The sequence below is a fragment of the Nuphar pumila genome, chromosome 12 (genome assembly GCF_984573655.1).
Source record: "Nuphar pumila chromosome 12, dmNupPumi1.hap1.1, whole genome shotgun sequence".
Classification (NCBI taxonomy): Eukaryota; Viridiplantae; Streptophyta; class Magnoliopsida; order Nymphaeales; family Nymphaeaceae; genus Nuphar; species Nuphar pumila.
In genome coordinates, this window is record NC_143260.1 from 43,763,681 (window position 1) to 43,786,863 (window position 23,183).

At 38.8% G+C, this 23,183-nt stretch overlaps 1 protein-coding gene across 1 annotated transcript in view; it reads right to left on the bottom strand.

The window, feature by feature from the left end:
• The window catches only part of LOC149820847 (phosphoinositide phospholipase C 2-like), a 179,136-nt gene that overhangs the window by 63,774 nt on the left and 92,179 nt on the right, over positions 1-23,183 (bottom strand). The window contains exon 2 of the mRNA XM_089982996.1: positions 8,816-9,012. Coding sequence (XP_089839122.1) covers positions 8,816-9,012 — 197 coding nt within the window. The remainder of the gene's footprint in view (positions 1-8,815; positions 9,013-23,183) is intronic.

The following is a 23,183-nucleotide window of genomic DNA, read 5'->3' on the forward strand; positions in this document are numbered from 1 at the left end:
CTATTGCAATAAGAGCTCGAACACTAGTCATTCGAGCAACTGGGGCAAAAGTTTCATCATAATCTACCCCATACTCTTGGGCATATCCTTTGGCTACTAACCTAGCCTTATATCTTTCTAATGAACCATCACTCTTAGTTTTTACTTTAAAGACCCATCTAAATCCAATGGGTTTCTTGCCATTGGGTGGATCAATGATTTCCCAAGTTTGTGCCTTTTTAAGAGCATTAAGTTCTAGTTCCATTGCCTCATTCCAATGAGCATATTGTTTAGCATCATTGTAATGAGATGCTTCATGAAAGGAGTGAAGAGCTAGTAGACATGCTCGAAAGTTTAGAGAAAAAGAATCATAAGATACAAATCTATTTGGTATTTTAGAAATACGATTTGATCTTCTTTGAGAGGTTTTTTCAATCGACTCACTTTGAGAGAATTTTTCAAGGGCACAAGGTGGATTTTTTTCATTCCTTCTAGAGTAGACTTGTGTTTGTCTTGATACATTTTCTTCTAAATTTTGATCATCATTTGGATGTTCAAAATGATCTTCTATGAGAGGTTCATTAGGATCAATATGATCATCTATGATGTTTTCTTGAGGTAACAAGTCAAATAAAAAGGAATAATCAATATTTTCATTTGGTTTGTGCGAAAAACCATTTTCTTCTTCTAGGAATGTGACATCTTTTGAGATATAAAGTTTGTTTTTTAGTATGTCAAAACATCGATAACCTTTTTGTTTTTCGCCATATCCTAAGAAAATACATTCAATAGCCCTAGGAGAAAGTTTATCATTTTTGTGAGTTAGAACAAAGCATTTACATCCAAAAATTCTTAGTCTTTTATAATCAGGAGACATATTGTAAAGTTTCTCAAATGGAAAAAGATTTTTCAAAGAAGATGAAGGGATTCTATTGATAAGGTATGTTGAGGTTAGAATCGCTTCGGCCCAAAAGGATTTTGGAATATTTTTTGAAATTAATAGTGTTCTTGTGGTTTCTATTATGTGTCTATGCTTTTTTTCCGCAAGACCATTTTGTTGCGGAGTGTTGGGACAAGAACGTTGATGACAAATTCCATTTTCTTTTAAATAGCTTTGAAATTCATTTGACATGTATTCGCCTCCCGAATCAAACCTAAGAATTGACAAATTTCCCAAAAAATGATTTTTAACCATCGCATGGAATTCTTTAAAGAAGGAGAAAACTTCGGATTTGCGGCTTAAGAAGTAAAACCATGTAAATCGAGTGAAGTCATCAATAAAGACCACATAGTACGAAAATCCTCCTTTGGACAAAATAGGGGAAGGTCCCCATACATCGGAATGAACAAGTTCAAAAGGCCGAGTGGTGAAATAATTTCTTTGAGGAAATGGAGTAGCTTTAGATTTCCCAAAAATACAATCTTTACAAGTCATGTGATTGTCTTTACAAGTATTGTTCAAAAAAGAAAAAAGAGACATTTTTATAAAATTTGGATGACCAAGTCTCTCATGCCAAATTCCAATACTTTTGTCCTTTACGCCGGCCACCGCCTCCCACAAATACAATCTTTACAAAATTTGGATGACATTTTTACAAGTCGCTGCGCCCCACGCCGACGCCGGCCACCGCCTCCCAGGTACGCCACTCCTCCCCCTCCCTTTTCTCCTCCCTCTTCTCTTCCTCACCCCCACCCCCTCTCCGTCACCTCGCCGGGAGGCCGACAGGCGGCTCACAGCCCCTGCCGCGGCCTCCCCTGTGCCCATCGGGGGCCGGACAGGTGGCCTATGGGGCCCCTGTCGTTCCCTTTTTCATCTGGGGATTCGTCGGAGTGCTGGCAGGGGACCGAGGCCCCTGCGACACCCCCCCTCACCCTGTGGGTGATAGGGAAACCGACGGGAGATCGATTGCCCTCCCTGTCACCTCCCGTCCCAATCTCTTTCTCCTTGTCGGCAGGGGTTGGCCCCCTGCCGCCTCTCGGCTGTCGGCAGGGGTTGGCCCCTGCCACCTTCGTGCTGTCGGCAGGGGCCCCGCCCTTGCCGTCTCGTGGCCGTCGGCAGGGGCTGGCCCCCCTTGCCGTCTGGTGCTTTCGGCAGGGGCTGGCCCCCCTGCCGCTTCGAGGTCGTCGGCAGGGGCTGGCCCCCCTGCCGTCCTGTGCCGTCGGCAGGGGCTGACCCCTGTCGTCCTGTGCTTTCGGCAGGGGCTGGCCCCTACCATCCTGTGCTTTCGGCAGGGGCTGGCCCCCTGCCACTTCGTTGCTGTCGGCAGGGGCTCAGCCCCTGCCACTTCGTTGCTGTCGGCAGGGGCTGGGCCCCCCTGTCGTCTCGTGCTGTCGGCACGGGCTGGCCCCCTGCCACTTCGGTGTTGTCGGCAGGGGCTCAGCCCTTGCCACCTGGTGGTTGTCGGCAGGGGCTCATCCCCTACTGCTTCGTTGTTGTCGGCAGGGGCTGGACCCCTGCCGCCTTGTTGCTGTCGGCAGGGGCTGGCCCCCTGCCGCCACGCTGTTTTCGACAGGGGCTCATCCCCTGTCGCCCCGCTATTGTCGGCAGACAGGGGCTTGTCCCCTGCCGCTTGTCTGTTTTCAGCCAGCAGGGGCACACCCCTGCTGCCTCCCTCTTTTCCGATCGACAGACCGGTTTTCTATTTTCTCCGCATGATAAATAGAGTAGCGTTGAATTCTCATACTTTTGCAGACATCGTATCGAACCCCGCTCTGACTCTGCGGCCTGAGCCTCGTATCATCTACACACATAGACGTACGCAGCTGCACGACATCCTGAGGTAGGGGAAAGTCGCACGAAGAGTTTGTATGAACAAAATAAAATAAGACTTCTGAGATAGAATAGTTATTTTGCATACCTGCTTATCTGAAGAAGTATTGGTTGGTCAGAATTTTACTCTTTTTGATTCTTTTGAAATTGCATGCTTAATGTAAATTCTTTGGGTAGACTCATTCTAGAAAGAATCAAGTAGTTTAATTGGCATACCTGTTTACCTGTAGGATTACTTAACTCGTGATTGTCTGTTTTTGCATGCTTATTCTTTTGAAACTGCATACTTAAGGTAGACTTTATGAATAAACTCATTTCTGGAGAGAAAACCACTAAAATTGCTATTGTAACCGAACCTTAAGGCATGTACAGTATGAATTTTATGTGAGGTCATGGAGTATCTTTAAGTGGGAATCAACACTTTATTTTGATGTGATATTATCGGCCTCCACAGGCCAATTGCTCAAAAGAGCAATACATGTCATGTATGAACCAAAAGAATCATAAAATATTGTATGTTGCCCTCTCATCATAGTCGTACCTCTAGGGAGGTACAACCGTACTTTTTGGACAAGTACGTCCCATGTGGGTTACGATGGTTGGAGGATGAGGTTGTAGCAACCTCGATGCGTGCAATTAGCAAAATGCTGAGATCACATAAATGGTGACAACTCGCCTTCACAGGCAAGATGCTCGAGGGGGTCTAATAGACCAGAGCATGTAGGATGGGGCGGCGGTTAAGAAACCCCCGTCGTACCCATTCGATCTTCACGGTTCATCAAGGGAGAGGATGGATGGTACAAAAACTCCGATGGACAGGTTGTTAACAACCACCCCACGGGCAAAAGACTCGGCTTCCCCAGTCATCGGAGTTAGGGGAATTGGGATTACCATAAATTATCCTAGGTGGTAAACTCCCAGGTACTTCTGTAGAAGTTGGATGCATCCATGGGCCACGAATGCCTTTGGAGATTTACTCTTTTGGTCACTGACCGTCCCCTTATGAGCGGAATCAGTCAGTCATCCGGGTTAATGAAAACACCTGACATAATAAACCCCCGGATCGGTCTCGACTGTTTCTACGTTTCGCGTTTGTGCGTACCTACATGCCAGTTAATATCAGAACTTAAAGAATATCTTCTTGAATAGTAATAGATGATTGAGACTTACATTGCTTGAAATGCTTCAACTAACAGCTCTTTGCACATATTACACTTGTTAGAATAGATTACAATTGTATTGATTGTTTAAATATCATAACTGTTTATCTCATAAATGTCCTGTTTTATTTTCATTCTACTTATCTATTCGTGCACCTACTGGTTTGTTATGGAACTGACTCATTTCATGGGCAGGTGAGGAGTAGGACTTCACAGACGGTCGATGGCGTGGTGCAATATGGCTCAAGATTTATCTTCTTTCTGCTGGCGGCTTGGCTCTTAGTCTTTTTGAGTTTTTCTTTAAATTATTGAACTTTGGAACAAAATGCTCATTTTGTAATAAACTGCAGATTTTTAATCTATTGCCTTATTTCCTCAATTCCTTTAAGTTGTTGTTCATGTGAATGATGGTTTTTCAGCTAACGTACCCGGGATTGTTGACTTGTGCTCCTTTCTAAATATCTTCCGCTGTCGTTTTTAAAGGTTAAAACTTTAAATCTTTGAAAGGTTTTTCGATAAGGTTTTCGAAATCACAAGTCGAAATTTTTGGGCGTTACAAGTATCCATATACCCAGAGGTGATGAAGAATAGGCGATGGCGGCTCTGGATGTTGAAGAAGAAGTCTTGAAAAGATGTTGGAGAACTTCGGAGATATGATTAAGAGTCTCTTTGATATCTCCCTCTTTGGCACTTTCTTCTTCCTTCTTTGGAAAATTTTCTCCAACCGCGGTTACTTTTCCCTTAAGCTTTGGACAAACCGGTCTAATGTGTCCCGGTTCATTACAATAGTGACATATCACTCCCTTTCTAGGCCCATTATTTTTGTTAAAGTGAGGAGGTCTATATGCTTTTACATTTGATCCGGGCCTAGTAACGGCCAAAACTTCATCACTCTTAATGCTTAGGCCAAGTCGAGTTTCTTCTTGGCATATTTCGGCAAGGGCGTCTTCAATGGGTAAGGCTTTACTTCTATGGAGAAGAGATGCCCTAACTTTTTCAAATTCCGGTCGAAGACCATGAAGAAATTGAAAAAAGTGTTCTTTTTCGATTTGTTCCCTTCTTAACTCAATATCTTCCGGAGCCACCCATTTAGGCTCAAGAAGAACAAGTTCATCCCAAAGAGGGGTTAAAGAGCTAAAGTAGTCTCGGACATTCATATCCATTTGTTTGGTGGAACGGATTTTTTCTTGACAAAAAAATTGTCGAGCAAAATCCTTTTGGGTATACATACCCTTAAGGAAGAACCATGCCTCATTGGCCCTTCTAAATTTGGCAATATTAGCACAATTTTTGAGGTCCACATTGTTCATAAACCATGCCAAAATTTTAGCATGGTTACTTTCCCAATCCTCAACTTTGTATTGATGGTCATTGATAGCTTTGATGCACTCATCGTCATCTAAAGTTTTTTCAACCTCATTTTCGATTTTAGTGAGAACAAGAGAGGGTTCGGGAGTAGTTCCCATAACAAAACCCCAAAGTTTCTTACCTCTTAGATGATTTTTCATAGCGGAGGCCCACATAAGATAATTGGACCCATTGAGCTTAAAAGAAAGCTCAACTTTAGAATCATGTTCCATCGGCACCAAATATTCTTTCTTTCTTCAAAAAGCTTGAGAGGCACACGTCCCAAGATAACAAAGAGAAGCCCAATCACCAATCGAGCTCTGATACCATGTAATGAAGAGAGGCGGAAGCACCAATAGAGCAAAAGCACTCTTTAAGAGTGACCACAAGAGTCAAGAACACAAACACTAAAAATGTATACACAAAACTCACAAAAGTAGAAAATGACTTAAATTCATAAGTTGAATATTATTGAAGAAAGAAAGAGGAGGGTGAAAACCCAATGCTTTTACAAGTGAGAGCCTCCTCTATTTATAGAGGAGGAGAGCTAAAGGAGGACCATAAAGGGGGCTCCCTTCTAGTCGTTGGGAGCCCCAACAGTCATAAATATGATCGTTGGGGCCCCAACGACTAAATAGGTGGGGCCCCTTAATAAAAAAAGAGAAAGAAAAAGGGGAAAAAGAAAGAAAAAAGGAAAAATGCAAAAAGAAAAAAGTACATGGTGATTTACCAAAACACCCCTATCGGGTTTTTGGTTGTACAGAAAAAGAAAAAGAAATATATTATGTATATATACATATATATATATATATATATACTTATATATTTACGTATGTATATATATAAGTATATGTATATATATATTTATATATACATAATTTAACAGGAATATAGAAAGAGTAACAAAAGAGTTCCAAGTGTATTTGACCGCGTGGTATGCTCCGGACCACTGGTCTGACCGCAAATCAAATTATGGCATAATACCCGTCGGAAAACGAGTGTTGATATGAGTCTGCCACTGCGAGAACTGTTTGATGCACCTTTCAGGCTGGTAATCAACACAGAAGAATGGACCAAGTAATCTGTAGTGCTTGCTACGCGCATAAGTGTAACGAGGAAGTGCTTCCTGTCGGTTGAAGAAGTCCCAAATGATTTCCTCCTTATGCAGACTCCCGATCAAGGCTTGATACTGAGAAGTAAACTGCGATGCTTTACCGTTGAATCTGAATGAATTGGCTTTTGATGGTACGTGTCGCAGAAACCACGACTGCAGAGCAAAAATACATCCTTCTACCAAAATAGTTTCACCGAGGGCGAAACGAATCAATCCATGGTAAAGGAAGGCTAGGGCGGCCATAGAAATCGAGAGACGACGGGTTTGCTGACTCCCTCATCTTCACAAGAGTTGGACAACTCGGATATCAACAAAATTTTGGCCATCTTGAAAGAAAGTTAACCCTACTGTGCATAGGACCATGGCGCGCTGAATCCTTTCCTTGGTTGCTCCCGATAGGGTGTCAACTTCTTCGTATGTCCCATACTGACAATAAAGCTCGAACAGGTCAACAAACTGACTCTCATCTGCCTCGATAAGTGACCAAGATCTACGTCCGATCGCTTTGGCTAAAGCATTGCGAACATATAACTATTTAATATTAATCAGAAATTGTTGCTCTACGGGATCTTTCGGCTGACCAGCTGGTTCCGGTAATCCCATAACAACATTGAACTCGTCCATGAGCAAAGTCATTTCTCCCCATGGGAACCAAAATGTGCAAGTACGAGGATTTCATCGTTCTACCAAGGCTTGAACCACTACAAGTCATGCGGGCCAGGAGCGCGTGTTGCTCCACTTGTTGATTTTAATTATGCATTGCAAAATTTATTTCTAAAAATTATTGGTTTTCTAAAATTAATTGCACTGTTAAATTACGCGGGTCAGGGCCCGAAGTTGGTTTTGCATGTTGATTTGCAAAATAGCTTTTGTGTAAAGAACTTGAAAATTGTTTAAAAGGTAAAAGAAACCAAACATTGTAATTAATCCCTTCCTTGATGTCCCTTTCATAGTGTGGGAATCTTGGATAACGGTCTAGAGGAACCGTGAGAATACTAAAACTCTATGTGCGATTGTGCCCCTGAATCCGATGTAGTGGTTCACCTGCTAGCCACGGTTTTTGAAAGATTTCAGTCACTTTACTTGGAGTGGTGTTGTTGACTCAGTTGTAGTTTTGGTATACCAAGAAAGTGTCGTCAATGATTGAAGATTTTCATTGATGTCCCGACATTAGATGAAGATTCCTAATGTTTCGATGGAAAGTGAGGATTCTTGATATCGGTCGAGGAACGTGTAAAACCCAGTAATAAAATACAAATTGTGTGTTAAGCTACAACTGGGAACCTAACTTAGACTTCAAAAATTTATGTTCATTTTGAGTATCCGCGGGTTTAAGAAAAGTGAAAATTAAGCTTGTGTGCATTTAATAGGGACATGCATGAAAAAGCAACTCTGATAAATAACTTAATAAGTTATTCATGCATGTATATTGAATTATGCATATTTACTGTTCAGCATTAGTTTATGCATCCATGCTTATTTTGTTTCGCATGATAATTGTTATTGCATGATATCCTGTTTAGATGCTTGAATGGTAAGTTGATTCTGGTAATCGTTAATGTGTTATGCATTTGAAATTTATGTATGAATCAAGTTTATGTTATTTTCTTACTGTTTGGATTTTTAGAGGAATTCGTACAAAGGACTATGGTTCTTACCCATTTTCATAAAGTATGCTCAGTGATGTCCCAACTAGCTGGTTGGAGACTGTGAGCTCTATGACTAGTTTTTGGTTCTCTGACAGGATGGCTCTTATGTGATAGACGATTTTTGTTCCGAGTCTATTTGACATTTATTTATTGATTAATAAAGTTTGATTATTTTTCTTTGATTCAATAAGCAGTTTAGTTGTGGTTTGGTATATTAAATATGTGAGACCCCGAATCCTTGGGTTTGTTTTCGCAATTGTTTTAAAAGAAAATCACTATTTTTTTAGGGTTAATTGGGGTCGATATATATATATATATATACATGAATTAGACACATGAAAGTAAGAGACAACTAATATTCATGGCTTTTGGCCATGGCAATCGAAAAAGAGTTGGCAAGAAAGCCTTGCTCCCTCTACCAATATCTGACATTGCAGATGGAAATTAGCATAGAAGCCACTTTACCAGCTCTATTATATGACCTATTATATATTTCTTGGGCCTTCAAGAGCTAACCCTTAGCGGGTTGTGAAAAATACCAGTCTCCAGAAGAATTTATTGTTAACAACCAGCATAAAAACAAATTAAAGGAAAAAATAGAAGCACAATTATATTTATTGTTGCTTTGCCGAATTTTGCCATTGATGTTTAAAGACACTCTAGAATCTAATAAGAAAACTTCCAACATAAGTCATTTGTAAAGAACAGCTTTGACCTCTTCCCTCCCACTGTCCATGCATTCTAGGGAAACAAAATTAGAGCATGATGAAAGAAACAGACTGAAACAGTTGCAAACCTTCCATGAAGAACAATTACATCATCTTTCTTGGAATTAGGCCATAGATCTAGCTCAATTACTCGCACGCCTCGTTCCAATGCTTTTATGATAGGCACATCGCTACAGTCACTATTTAACTGATTTCCAGTCAAATAGGAATTATGACCAGTAAATATGTAATAGTGAGACAAAGAAGCAGTCATGTCATGATGAACCTGGAAAGCAACGAAAAGTCAAAAACATCAACATTCTTTTGGTATATAGGCAATAAAAATTGTTAACTTTGGGAAGCAGAAATTTAAAAGATAAAACCACATAAGAAAGCAAGATAAACCAAATTTCAATCAAAAATATTACTTGAAAAAATTAGATTTATCCACCCAATAAAATATCCCTGAATAATGAAACTTGGTATTAGTTTCAGAAAATGGGATTTGGCATTCTAATCCACCCAATAAAATATTCCAGAATAATGCAACTGTTGTTGCTTCAAAGCATAACACTGTAAAACAGCCTTCAAGTGGCCCTTGAAATTAAGTACCAACAAGTACAGCTTGACAATGTTATTTTCAATGGCTATTTAATTAACTTCTAGAAAAGAATGTTATGGACCAAGGTTGCCAGACGAGGAAGCGGAAGCGAGACGCGATGCATTTTAAAATGTATAGGAAGCGGAAAGCGAGAAATAATATATATATATATATACATAAGAATTGAATGGGAATCAAAATGAAACACAAATAAAAACTAAAATAAAAGTGACTAATATTAAAATTCATTGATAATGGAGTTATAGTTTTGGCAGAGAACTAAACAAATTGCATCCCTTTCCATGTTTCCCAAACCCAAGCGGCTTCACTAGTCTAAACAAAACAAGGTGCATGTCCTCATTTGCAGCAAAAGTTTCATAAGGGGTATATTCATCATTTGAAGAGTTTATACCAATCCCTACATAATAGTTCAATTTCCAAAATATGCTTATTCAAAGTCAGTTCATATATTACTCTTTTCATCAATCTCAAAGGCCAACAACCATAATTTTACAGAAAACTAATTGGTCCAAAGCTTCTCAAAACAGCAAAAAATGCCCAATGCAAATGGGTTATGACAATTAGAAGGTCAAGAATAACTTAGTCAACAGAGAATATAAGAACTTGGCATTACACATTTTATGAAAGGGCAGGGCTTTGACCAACTTGGATCTTTCATAAAGGGGATTCAGAATTTTCCGACTGGCTTTCACAAATATAGGGGTTGTCATTGCAATTGTGGGTCCATTCTTAGGTTCCTTCTGTTGATGCAGGGGGCACTGGCCGGTCTTTCAGCCAGATCTCCCTAAAACCATACGTGCGGGTCTCCCCGCATGTGGCTCACATCATTCGAGGTGGCCCAGCATTCATTCATAACTTTGCATTTTATCTTCCTCCCAATATTAGGTCAACCAATTCTTATATGATTGAAACAATTCTTATGAGATCTTTACCCCTTTTCTATATATGTAAAGGATCTTCGTACCAGGAAAACATACGTCGAAGGGGTGGGACATAGAAACTTCTACATGATAAAGGAAGTGCAAGGTGGTTCTTTGGAATCTGGTCATACAAGCCTCAGTTGCTGATTTCGGAAGTCAGGTCAAATAAAAAGGTTGCCAGTCTTTGGCATCGTCAGCTTGCACATTGTGGTTTTCCATGTTTGAATTCATTAGTCAATAAAATCTCTTGTCTAATGTGTCATATACTAAAGAGTTGGTCGATGACAATTATGTGTTAGTTGTCAAATATGTAAGTCACCAATTCCCATTTCAAGTTTTGAATAAAAGAGCTTTCTTTCCTTTTGTCTATTCTCATGTTTGGGGGCCAGCCCCAAAGGTTTCCTCGTCTTCCAGTAGATATTAGGCTTATCTTCATCGATTCTTGCAGTCAATATACGTAGATTTTGACAGAAATCGATCTTTGGAGTTTGTGCCCCGTTATTTCATGTGAGAGAAGAGGGAGAAAAAGAAGGATGTGTAGCTGCAAAAGGGGTCATTATTCCCCACTAGGGACACACCCGATATTATATATATATTTTGTACCAAAAATACCCTTGTACATGAAGAGGATTTACAACAACAACAACAACAACTACGCCTTCATCCCAAAACAATTGGGGTCAGCGATATGAACCAAAAAAGAAATTCATTTTGGGTCTTCCACATGAATCCTTTTCCTCCAATCATTTCTATCCAATGCCATGTCCTCGGTGAGGTTCAAAGCATTCATATCCTTTCCTATCATCTCCATCCAAGTCTTCCTAGGCCTACCCCGACCTCTTTTAACTAATATATTTTCCCATTTCTCCAACCTTCTAACTGGAGCATCATTAGGCCTTCGTCGAATATGTCCAAACCACCGTAAACGATTCTCTTGCATCTTATTCTCAATGGGTGCAACACCTACCTTCTTACGTATCTCCTCGTTCCGAATCTTATCTTTTATTGTATTTCCACACATCCATCTAAGCATCCGCATCTCAGCTACACTCATTTTTTGAATATGATGTCTCTTGGCAGCCCAACATTCCGTACCATATAGTAAAGTAGGTCTAATAGTCGTCCTATAAAACTTTCCCTTCAACCGCAATGGCATTCTACGATCGCACAACACTGCAGTTGCACTTTTCCATTTCATCCACCCAACCTTTATCCTATGATTTACATCTCCATCAATTTCTCCATACTTTTGAATGATAGATCCCAAATATTTGAAATAATCATCCACCGGTATTTCTTGCTCACCAAGCTTCACTACACTCCCATCTCTAATTCGTTGCTTACTAAACCGACATTCCATATATTCAGTCTTACTCTTACTCAACTTAAAACCTCTAGCTTCCAATGTCTGTCTCCATAATTCTAACTTAGCATTAACCTCAGCTCTAGACTCATCAATCAAAACAATATCATCAGCAAACAACATACACCACGGTACATTTTCTTGAATTGATCTCGTAAGCTCATCCATCACTATCGCAAATAGGAAAGGGCTTAAAGCAGATCCTTGATGTAACCCAACCGTTATCGGAAAATTGGTTGTCACCCCTCCACAAGTGCGGACATTGGTTACTACTCCTTCATACATATCTTTAATTATACTAATGTACTTGAGAGAAACACCTTTCTTCATCATTGTCCACCAGAGAACGTCCCTAGGTACTCTATCGTATGCCTTCTCTAAATCAATAAAAACCATATGCAAATCTTTGTTCCTCTCTCTATATCTTTCAATAAGTTGTCTAAGAAGATGTATAGCTTCCATAGTTGATCTTCCAGGCATAAAACCAAATTGATTCTCCGATATCGTGACAACCTTCCTCAACCTAGACTCAATCACCCTCTCCCAAAGTTTCATAGTATGACTCATGAGTTTTATACCACGATAGTTTGTGCAATCTTGTATATCACTCTTATTCTTATATAAAGGCACCAAAGTACTCTTCCTCCGCTCATTAGGCATCTTATTTGTTCGCCAAATCAAGTTAAAAAGATTTGTCAACCATTCTAAACCTTTCTCTCCCAAGCATTTTCAAGCCTCGATAGGTATACCATCTGGGCCAACTACCCTTCTTGATTTCATTTTCTTCAAAGCCTCTGCAATTTCTTTCTTTTGAATCTTGCGCATGAAGTCACGGTTTATCTCATGAAAAGGAATGGAGAAGTCTCCAAGATCTTGAGCATGACTATCATTAAACAGTTTATCAAAATAATCTTTCCATCTCTCCTTAATCTCCTCATCTTTGACTAAAACCCTTTGCGTTTCATCTTTGATACATCTAACCATACCCAAATCCTTCGATTTCCTATCTCTCATCTTTGCAAGCCTATAAATATCCTTCTCGCCTTCTTTGGTATCCAACTTGTCATAAACCTCCTTATATACCTTAGCCCTAGCGTTTCGAACAACTTTTTTAGCTTCCTTCTTTGCTATCATATACTTCTCCAAATTCTCATTATCACAACTCTTACTTAGATTTCTATAACACTCTCTTTTAACCTTAATAGCTAATTTGACATCCTCGTTCCACCACGATATATCCTTACCTAGTGGTGCACCGCCTTTAGACTCACCCAATACCTCCTTAGCAACTTTTCTCATGCCACCCGCTATCTTATTCCACATTGATTCTGAATCCTCCTCGAGACACCAATCAGCTTCCTTAACTACCTGCTCTACAAACATTCCTTGTTTAACTCCTTTCAGTGCCCACCACTTAATTCTAGGATCTATCCTATGTCTATCCCTTTTGCGGCATTGTCTAATTCTAAGATCTAAAATTAAGACTCTATGTTGTGTAGCTACACTTTCTCCTGGTATAACCTTACAATCGATGCAACAACCCCTATCTCTCTTTCTAAGTAGGAAAAAATCTATCTGACTCGTATTAACCCTACTTTTAAATGTTACTAGGTGAGACTCCCTCTTCCTAAACCAAGTGTTTGCTAAGATCATATCATAGGACAAACAAAAATCTAAAATCCTTTCTCCACTTTCATTTCTTTCTCCTATACCATAGCCTCCATGGATACTCTCAAATCCATCCCTACTAATGCCTACATGTCCATTAAGGTCACCGCCGATGAAAAGCTTTTCTCCATAAGATATCCCTTGTACTACTCCATCTAAATCTTCCCAAAATTGATGCTTAATGGAATCATCTAAACCTACTTGAGGTGCATAAACACTAATAATATTAATAATATCCGTACCTAATACTAATTTAATAAGTAAAATTCTATCACCCTTCCTACGGACCTCAACTACATTATCTATAAACTGACGACTCATAACAATCCCTACTCCATTCCTATTCCTATTTATTCCTGTATACCAAATCTTATATCCCCAAGGTTCTATCACTTTTGCTTTCTCACCTACCCATTTGGTCTCTTGAAGACATAAAATATCAATCTTTCTCCTACACATAACATCTACTAACTCTACCAACTTACCAGTTAAAGACCCTATGTTCCAAGTGGCTAACCTAATTTTATGGTCTTGGACTAACTTCTTTACCCCCACCCGTCCAACAAAGTGAGGGAACCCTTGCCTATTTGACACCACACCCGGGCGCCGGTGTGACGCGTCGCTTCTGGGCGACGACCTAGCAACCCTTGCCCATTTATCACTGCCTCCGGGCCTAGAGAGTACAGCGTGTCGCTCAGTAGGGAACGCCCCAACGAAATTCTCATATTGGTTCATTTTCATAGGGTATGACAAAGTTTTTATGCTGGCTGTCACAGGCCTACTGCAACCCTCCTCCTTTATCCGGGCTTGGGACCGGCGGTGTATAACTAAACAGTTATACACAGGCGGAGTTTAAAAACATGTTAAAATATAAACAATAACATAAATACCCCTGTCCTAGATGTCTATTCTTATCATGCGTCCCTCAAACTGTAAATGGGTTGCTCAAGACCATGGACATTTTGGTTTTAAGAAACTAATGTCTTGCACATGTCAAGGGTTTTAGTGAACAAATCTGATGCTTACTCTTTACCTTTGATAAAGAGAGGCTGAATTTCTTTACTCAACTTTTTCCCTTATAAAATATTGATCTAACTCAACACATTTCATTCCCATGTTGAATTGGATTCAAAGTGATGGCAATGGCACTCCTATTGTCACAAAACAATAGTGATCTAATGATGGGTTGACACAGCGAAGAGAGGAGATGGTGTGTCCATAAAACTTTCGTAATAACAGCCACTGTAGCCCTGTACTCCACCTCTGTGCTTGATCTTACCATTGTTCGCTGCTTACGACTAGCCCATGACATGAGGTGGCTCCCTGGAAAGACCCCATATCCCCTCACAAAAGGTCTGGTCATGGGATCTCCTACCCAGTTAGCATCTGAATATGCTTGTACAACAAGAGAAATGTTTGTGCTCTTGTTTGTACATTCTCTATACACCAATTCATCCATAATAGTCCCTTTAGTGTACCTTAGTATTCTTTTGGTTGCTTCCATATGACTCTTTTTGGGCTCATGCATGAACTGAGAGACTTGATTTACAGCAAAAACCAAGTTTGGACAGGTAAAGGTTGTTAAGAAAAGGTGTGTAGTAGAAAGGGGCATTTCAGTCATTCAAGTTATATCAGGATAAGTTAGTACTTGTTGTAAATGTACATGGCTATTTTTGTACATCTAAAAATATATTAATATAAAAGGAGGAGAACCCCAACCAATAGGCACGTCCTCTCATTTCCTTGACTGCAATCCTGTTGCACTCTTCGTTGCAGGTTATGCAGATTCAAAGGCTTCTTTTCATGGTATCAGAGCAGGTTCGAGTGTAAGTCCTCATTGAATTTGAGACTGTTGATGAAAGACGTCTGCTTCTTAAGTTATTCCTCAATCTCATTCTTCCCCTTTCAGCCCAATCTCTCGTCAATCTTATTCTTTCCCTTTCAGCCCAATCTTCTTCCTTTCTTTCTGGATCAGATCTTATCAGAGTCAGATCTGATCATGTAATATCGTGTGTTTTTCTATAATATTAAATTCTAAAACTTCATAAAATTTGGCTGTCTTGTAAAGTCAATAGAAATCCTCGATTTTAGGTGGAGTCATCTGAGTCTGGGCTTGGCCCAGGACCTATTGACAAGACTTAAACGAGCCAATTAAGATTTTGTAAAACTTTTTATTTTTAACCTTTAAAATTGAGCAAAAATCGGGTTAAATTCAGACAAAATTCAGAGGCGCAATTCAGGTAATATATCATTAGATGCGTCTCGAAATTCTGAAATCATTGATATTTTGTTTTTTTGAATTCGGGCTACGTTTGGCCCAAAAATCGCATTTTTTCAAAAATGACTCGCCTCGATATGAACGGTTCTAGATTGGATCGGATCTGATCTGTTTGACCCAAGTTAATATGGATTTGGACCCAGTCCAAGACCCATATTAATTAAGATTTGGTCCAAACTGAGATCCATATGGATATTAGATGTGGATTTGGATCTTGGATCTAGATCCAAAATTCAAGTCCAACGAATTTAAAGTTTTAAATTCAATGTAAAGGTTTAATTGAGTGAATTTACAAGTTAAAAAGACTTCCAAAGGGTGGAGATATCCACCGAAAATTTTTAAATTTTTATTATTTAATAAATAATAAATAATTAAATAATTATTAAAATTTAATTAATTCCAAAATTTTATTTTTTGTATGGTAGAGTTCTACATTTATGGAACTACCTAATATGTAGGGATTCTAGAAGAGCCCAAATGGGGTTAAAGTAAAATAGTAAAACAAAATAAAATACCAAATGAATAAAAAATTAGTTAAAAAGGGAAGAGGAGGTTAGAGATAAAGTTCTACATTAGAAGAACTCTATCCCATAGCCAAATGGGTGAGAAACTCGAGAAGGGACGTCACCCTCTCTAGAAGACCAAAACAAAAAAAAACAAAATTATAAAAGGGTCTAACTCGCCCCTCTCTCTAGATTTCATTTTCTAGAGAGAGAGAGAGAAAAGGAAGAAGGGAAAAGAAAGAAAGAGAGAAAAGAAAAAACAGAGAAGAGAGGAAAAGGAAAGGAATGAGGAAGAAAAAGGAGAGGGATTTCCTTCCGTTCCAATTGTCCGACGCTATTTCTGGTCTTTTTCCATCTTCAATCGAAGGTACGGGTTCCTCTCTTGATTCGAACGGAGAGAAATAGTTTAAATCAGATTTGTGTGAGGATTCTAAATGGAAAAATAATAAATCTGATTTTCTTTACGTGTTCGATTACATGCCTTGATGCACGTGGGCATGAAACTTGATTTTTACGAACACATAGCTTGTTTCTCCTGCTTTTCATGTTTTAACTATTGATTTTCTTCGCAACAGCATGTTGTATATATATATATATATATATATATATATATATATATATATATATATATATATATATATATATATATATATATATATATATAAAGTATTTTTAGCTTGGAATCGACCATGTTTTTGGACCAGCCAACGCAGTTCTAGTTTAGGCCATATGTGACCCCAAACCAGGCCTGCCGCAGTCCCTAATATAATATAATATATATATATATGAGTGTGCGTGGGACAGTGCATGCGAGGTCTGATTTGGATCAGATCTGATCCAAACCAGACTTGTCGCAGATTCCAGCAAGCCGTCACTGCTGATATGACTATGTTAGTAGAATGGATTCAGTAATTCATGCACGCAGTCGTATATGTTTTACATATGTGGCTGAAAATAATTTTTTTCTGTTGTGATCAGATCTGCCAGGCATATGAGTGTGCTGATCTGGTACAGATTTGCGACACACACACACATATATATATATATATATATATATATATATATATGCAGATCTAGCCCAGATCTGCCAAGATGTTAGCAGGCAGATCGGGTGCAGGCCTGCCGAGTATAGGCATGCTTTTCTGATCAGATCTGTTGTGTTTTTGCACACGCAGATCTGATTTAGATCGGCCAGGAATGTGCACATGCAGATCTGGTCTAGATCTGTTGTGTACTTACCCCCCTTTTTGCCCATGTTAGGGGCTAATGGCTGGTCGTCTACTATTAATCTAATTTCTGAATTACAAGTCTGTTTTTAAGATCTATATGTGGACCGCCATGAAGTTTTAATTCAGGTTTGGTTAACCATATTATGGACTGTTATTAGATTTTTTTTTTGGTCCAGCTAACTGTCATTGTAATACCCGTGATTTTTATCAGATAAATAAATTTAGATTTTTAGTCATTAAGGTGATACAAGAATATTTTATTGTTTTAATTATTTATTCGTAATTGGATCTTGGATAACCTATTTGGATCTTCAATGTTGGATCCTTAATATCCTGTTTAGAACTCCGACATCCCATTCAGATCTTAGATATCAGATTGCTAACCTTAAATTGAATATTTAATTGGATCCTTGAAGTAAATCAGATTTTTAATGAGGAAAATTTCTACAACACTATAGTGGGAGTCGGTATAGCTTAAGGCGATGTTCGGATCCACAATATTGCATTTAGATCTTCGATATCAGAACTTCAATATTAATTTGGATCCTTGTATCGAAACCATAAAAATCAATGTACATTTAGTTGGATCCATAATAATTCATTTGGATCCATAGTTCCAAATCAAAATATGATCAAAACTTCGGATTCTTAGAACCTGATTTATTAAAAGGATTGACGAAGCACAATGGATCTTGGACACATTAAATTATGTCAATTTTTTGATAACGTAAATGGATCTATATTAACCTATGAAAGACCACAAGATCGTATCGAAGAATAAATGTATTAAGAATATAGTATTTTAAAGCTTGTAATATATTGAATCCTCAGACGGATCCAAATTGCCCAACTAGGTGGTTTCATTAAAATATTTGGGTTGAGGGTCATGAGTGTGGCCAAACCAAAACCGTACCCAAATTGGGAGTGTTAATATATATATATATATATATATATATATATATATATATATATATATATATATATATATATATATATATATATATATATATAATAAAATAAATGATAATAATAATAAAAAACATAAAATAATATATATACATCTAGATCTGCGGTTGGACCCGTATGGGCCCAAATGCATGGGGTTCGTGGGTTGCGGACCCAGTTGAACTGAGCCGCACCCCACTGGTGCATTAAGTAAAGGAAAAACACACACACACACATTTGGACCTGGGTCGGATCCGGATCCGACCCGGATCTGCCAACCCGTTAGGGTTAAAACTCGCATGGCCAGGGGTTTTCTTTTAAAACTTCCCCTGCCCCGCTCTCCTTCTTCCTCCCTCTGCTAGGGTTTCCTAATCCGCACCCTTAAAATAACGCATGAGCGAGGGGAGGCCCTACGCTCTTCCTCTCTCGGTCTTCCTCCCACTCTCTCTTTTCTCTTTCTCACTCTTCTCTGCCTCCCTATTTCTTTCTCTTCTCTCTGTCTCCCTGCGTGCGGCAAACTTGACCATCGCCCGACGTCGGTCGATGCTGTCGGCAACCTTGCACGATAGCCGACCCTGCCCTCTCTCCAGGTTGCGGTGCAGTTGAGGCCGGCAGACCATTCCACTCGCAGCGACAACCGCCTTCTCCCTCTCGCCGGAACAGGTAGGATGATACTGTTTTCTTTTTTTCAATGGTGCGTCGTGAGTCGAGCATGAGGTGTGGGGTGTTGTAAATCCCCAAATCACGAGAAGGGTTTTTTTGACTGCCATAAAACCCAAATCGGCAGATTTAGGGGTTTTGGTTGCTATGAACCCAAATAAATAAAAAAAAAAAAATAATAATGAGATATAGGTTTTCCTGTTTTTCTTCGTTAGGGTTCCTATCTGTCGAGAAATGTGTGTGTGGGTTCCGTGAATGGCAACCCGAATTGTTATTTTGGGGATTTCGGATTTTCCTAACAGAAGGGTTTTGATTCCTGTTATGAACTATAGAAAAAAAAATGTGAATCGCGTACACGTGAATACTTGTAGATTTAAACCCATGAACAGTAATGTAGTTCATATTATAGTTTTATTTCAGTTTTCTTTTGGTATCAATTTCTGATGTGATGGTCTTATTAGTATTCCCTGAGTTTTAGAAGTGCTGCCTCTATCAATGATAAGTTGTAAAGTTACCTGAATATAAGTTTCTTATTCAAACCAAGCCTTAAACCTAAGATGTTTCATCCTTTACAGTAACATTTACATCATCGTATGACTGATATTTCGCTTCTCAGTACACTCTGTACACTTATTGAATTATAAATGTTATGGTACACTAGTATAAGAATTTGGTAGTTCAGGTTAAAGAATTCTTTTTGTGATCTCAAGGTATCATGCAAATATGTGGTGTCTGTGCATGTCAATGCATAAAAGATATCCTCCCCCACATATGAACTATTGCTTCCTTTCCTTCAGAATAAAAAGGATTAGCAGTCTGCATGTTTTTATTGGGCTAGATTGTTTTTCTGTATTATTTACAATGTCAAGTCATTACTTGTATGATCCGTTACTTAATTCCTGCATAAAGACAAACGATGGACAGAAATCCATGAATAACGTGTTTGTATAAGGCACCAGTTCTATGTTAGGACTATGCGATAAACTCGTAAAATGGTTACTCTCTGGAAAGGTGATGCATGGTTAAGTATACTATAGATTCCTGTACACGCTAAAATATTAGATGGGATCACTTGTGTTTTAATTGATCATCATATTGTTGCAGCATGTGCTAATGAAATATATATATATATATATATATATATATATATATATATATATATATATATATATATATATATAGTGTTATGTCAATGACAAGAATGGATGTCTCCAGCTGGATCAGGACTTGTGCATATTTTTTTTATTTTCATATGAGCAATCAATGACAATTTAGCTGCCTATTATAATGATCTTCGATTTCACACGAAGCTGCCTATGTTCCACATTTCCAAATGTCAAGTTAGCTACCTGATATTATGATATTTTGTTTCATATGAAATTGCACATTAATCTGATGCTTACTACCTAGGTAGCTGCCTATTATGATGATATTCTGTTTCATAGCAAGTTGTATATTAATCTGATGCCTATGTAACAGTACATTAAGCGGGTGTTTTGTATGTCCTGATTCTTCCCAGACACAGATAACTGCATATTCTAAAATTGTTATGCTCAGATTATTGCTTGGCTTAGAATAGAAGCATGCACATACTGAATGATTGACAAATTAATTTTTTTAAGCTTTGGTAGATCAATAACCTGTACACATCTGTCAACCTGTTAGGCTGTACGAGTATATGCCGATCCATAAGCAGGACAATATCTATAAGTATATCACAGAGATTGCCCTATGTATTTCCTTTGCTAATTGTTGCATAACCTGAACGGTATATGTGTTTTTATGGTCGTAGTTCCTACACATTTATGTAGCTCACATATTCCTAATGTGACATACGTATTACACGCGTTATAGAGCACATACAATAATGCATACGTGTTTCATGTTGTGACCTTGGTTGTGATTACGTTCAGCCTTTACTATAACTTTATGTGAAGTATATGGGTGTTATACACGAAAGAAACAACATATTTTCATAAATGTTTGTCATATAGGTTCATTACAAAATCTCTGAAACTGCATGTCTGATTTATGCAATGCATATTCCCTAAGTAAATCAATTGTTATTATGTGCCAGCTGTTTTGAAAAAGAAGAAGAAGAGAACAAACTTAGTTTTAATCTTTATTGCCATTACGAACTTATATACGACATCTTGATTATAGTGGGAAATATGTGATGTTACATATTTGTGAAACACTGAGTTTTATGCTCTATTGATAGAATGGATTGTAACCTGATATAGAAACGGGCGTATGTGTAATTTTGCCTATATCTGAAAATTTTGTCATGTAAACTGTTGATGTATGTACCATTGTCTCTGTATGTTGGCAATGGAATCTATCTTAAAGGTTGTTGGCACCATTCACACTTAGTAACTATTAGACTAAGTAATTATGATTCCAGCCAAATTAAAATCTAATCGAGCCTGTAATTCAAAGTAAACTATGGTGATGATTTGAGAACACTGCTTATGCCTTGAGGAATAAACAAAGGTCATGATTGGTGTTGGCACAAGGTTGGCCAAGCCTGGTGCATGAGGGTTCCACGGGGGCCCTCGAGTTTATAATGAGACTACACAAGTAAATTAAAATATAAAAATTGTTGCGTGACTGGTTTAAAAGTACCGGGGCATCGGTGCTTAACGGTTTAAAGGTACCGAAGCACTTTGGGTAATAACCATAACATTGATGAGAAACTTAAATTTAAATTTTGTTGACTGACTGGTTTAAAGGTACCGAGGCTTGTGTGCTTGACTGGTTTAAAGGCACCGGAGCACTCTGAGTGGGTTTGTGCAATGAATATGAAAAAATTGGATGTATGTGTACCTTGGCAAAACGATTAAGGTTGGGGACCTCCTACTATGATAGTAAGAGATAGTTGGGGAAATGCCCATGTACTTTGGGTAATTTAAATAAATGAAAAGATTAACCCACTCAGATTCGGGCTTACCTTAGAGAGGGTAGGTGGTACAAAACTCCGGAGACATGTTTATTTGTTCAAGCTAAAATGACTTGTTGGTCCCCAGTCCTCGGAGTTGGGGGGGACCCAGACTACCAATATGTCCTAAGTGGTAGCTCTTTATTCTTCTGCAGAAGTTAGGGATGCATCCTGTTTTGGTTTGGCCTTTGAGAGATTCTCTCGGTCACTGGCGCTCCCTTGGGATTTCAGTCTCAGTTAGAATGTTCGGGTTAATAAAATAACCCTGAATAACATACCCCCGAACGTTCTCTTCTGTGATAGTTGCCTCGGTGTAACGCCCAAAATTTCGACTTGTGATTTCGAAAACATTATTGAAAAAACCTTTCAAATATTTAAAGTTTTTACTTTTAAAATCGACAGCGGAAGACATTTAGAAAGGAGCACAAGTCAACAAATACTGAGTACGTTAGCTGAAAAACCATCATTCACATAAACCACAACTTAAAGGAATTGAGGAAATAAGGCAATAGATTAAAAATCTGCAGTTTATTACAAAATGAGCATTTTGTTCCAAAGTTCAATAATTTAAAGAAAAATTCAAAAAGACTAAGAGCCAAGCCGCCAGCAGAAAGAAGATAAATCTTGAGCCATATTGCACCACACCATCGACCGTCTGTGAAGTCCTACTCCTCACCTGCCCATGAAATGGGTCAGTTCCATAACAAACCAGTAGGTGCACGAATAGATAAGTAGAATGAAAATAAAACAGGACATTTATGAGATAAGCAGTTATGATATTTAAACAATCAATACAATTGTAATCTATTCTAACAAGTGTAATATGTGCAAAGAGCTGTTAGTTGAAGCATTTCAAGCACTGTAAGTCTCAATCATCTACAACTATTCAAGAAGATATTCTTTAAGTTCTGATATTAACTAGCCTGTAGGTACGCACAAACTCGAAACGTAGAAACAGTCGAGACCGATCCGGGGGTTTATTATGTCAGGTGTTTTCATTAACCCGGATGGCTGACTGAGTCCGCTCCTAAGGGGACGGTCAGTGACCAAGAGAGTAAATCCCCAAAGGCATTCGTGGCCCATGGATGCATCCAACTTCTGCAGAAGTACCTGGGAGATACCACCTAGGATAATTTATGGTATTCTCAATTCCCCTAACTCCGATGACTGGGGAAACCGAGTCTTTTGCCCGTGGGGTGGTTGTTAACAACCTGTCCATCGGAGTTTTTGTACCATCCATCCTCTCCCTTGATGAACCGTGAAGGTCGAATGGGTACGACGGAGGTTTCTTAACCGCCGCCCCATCCTACATGCTCAGGTCTATTAGACCC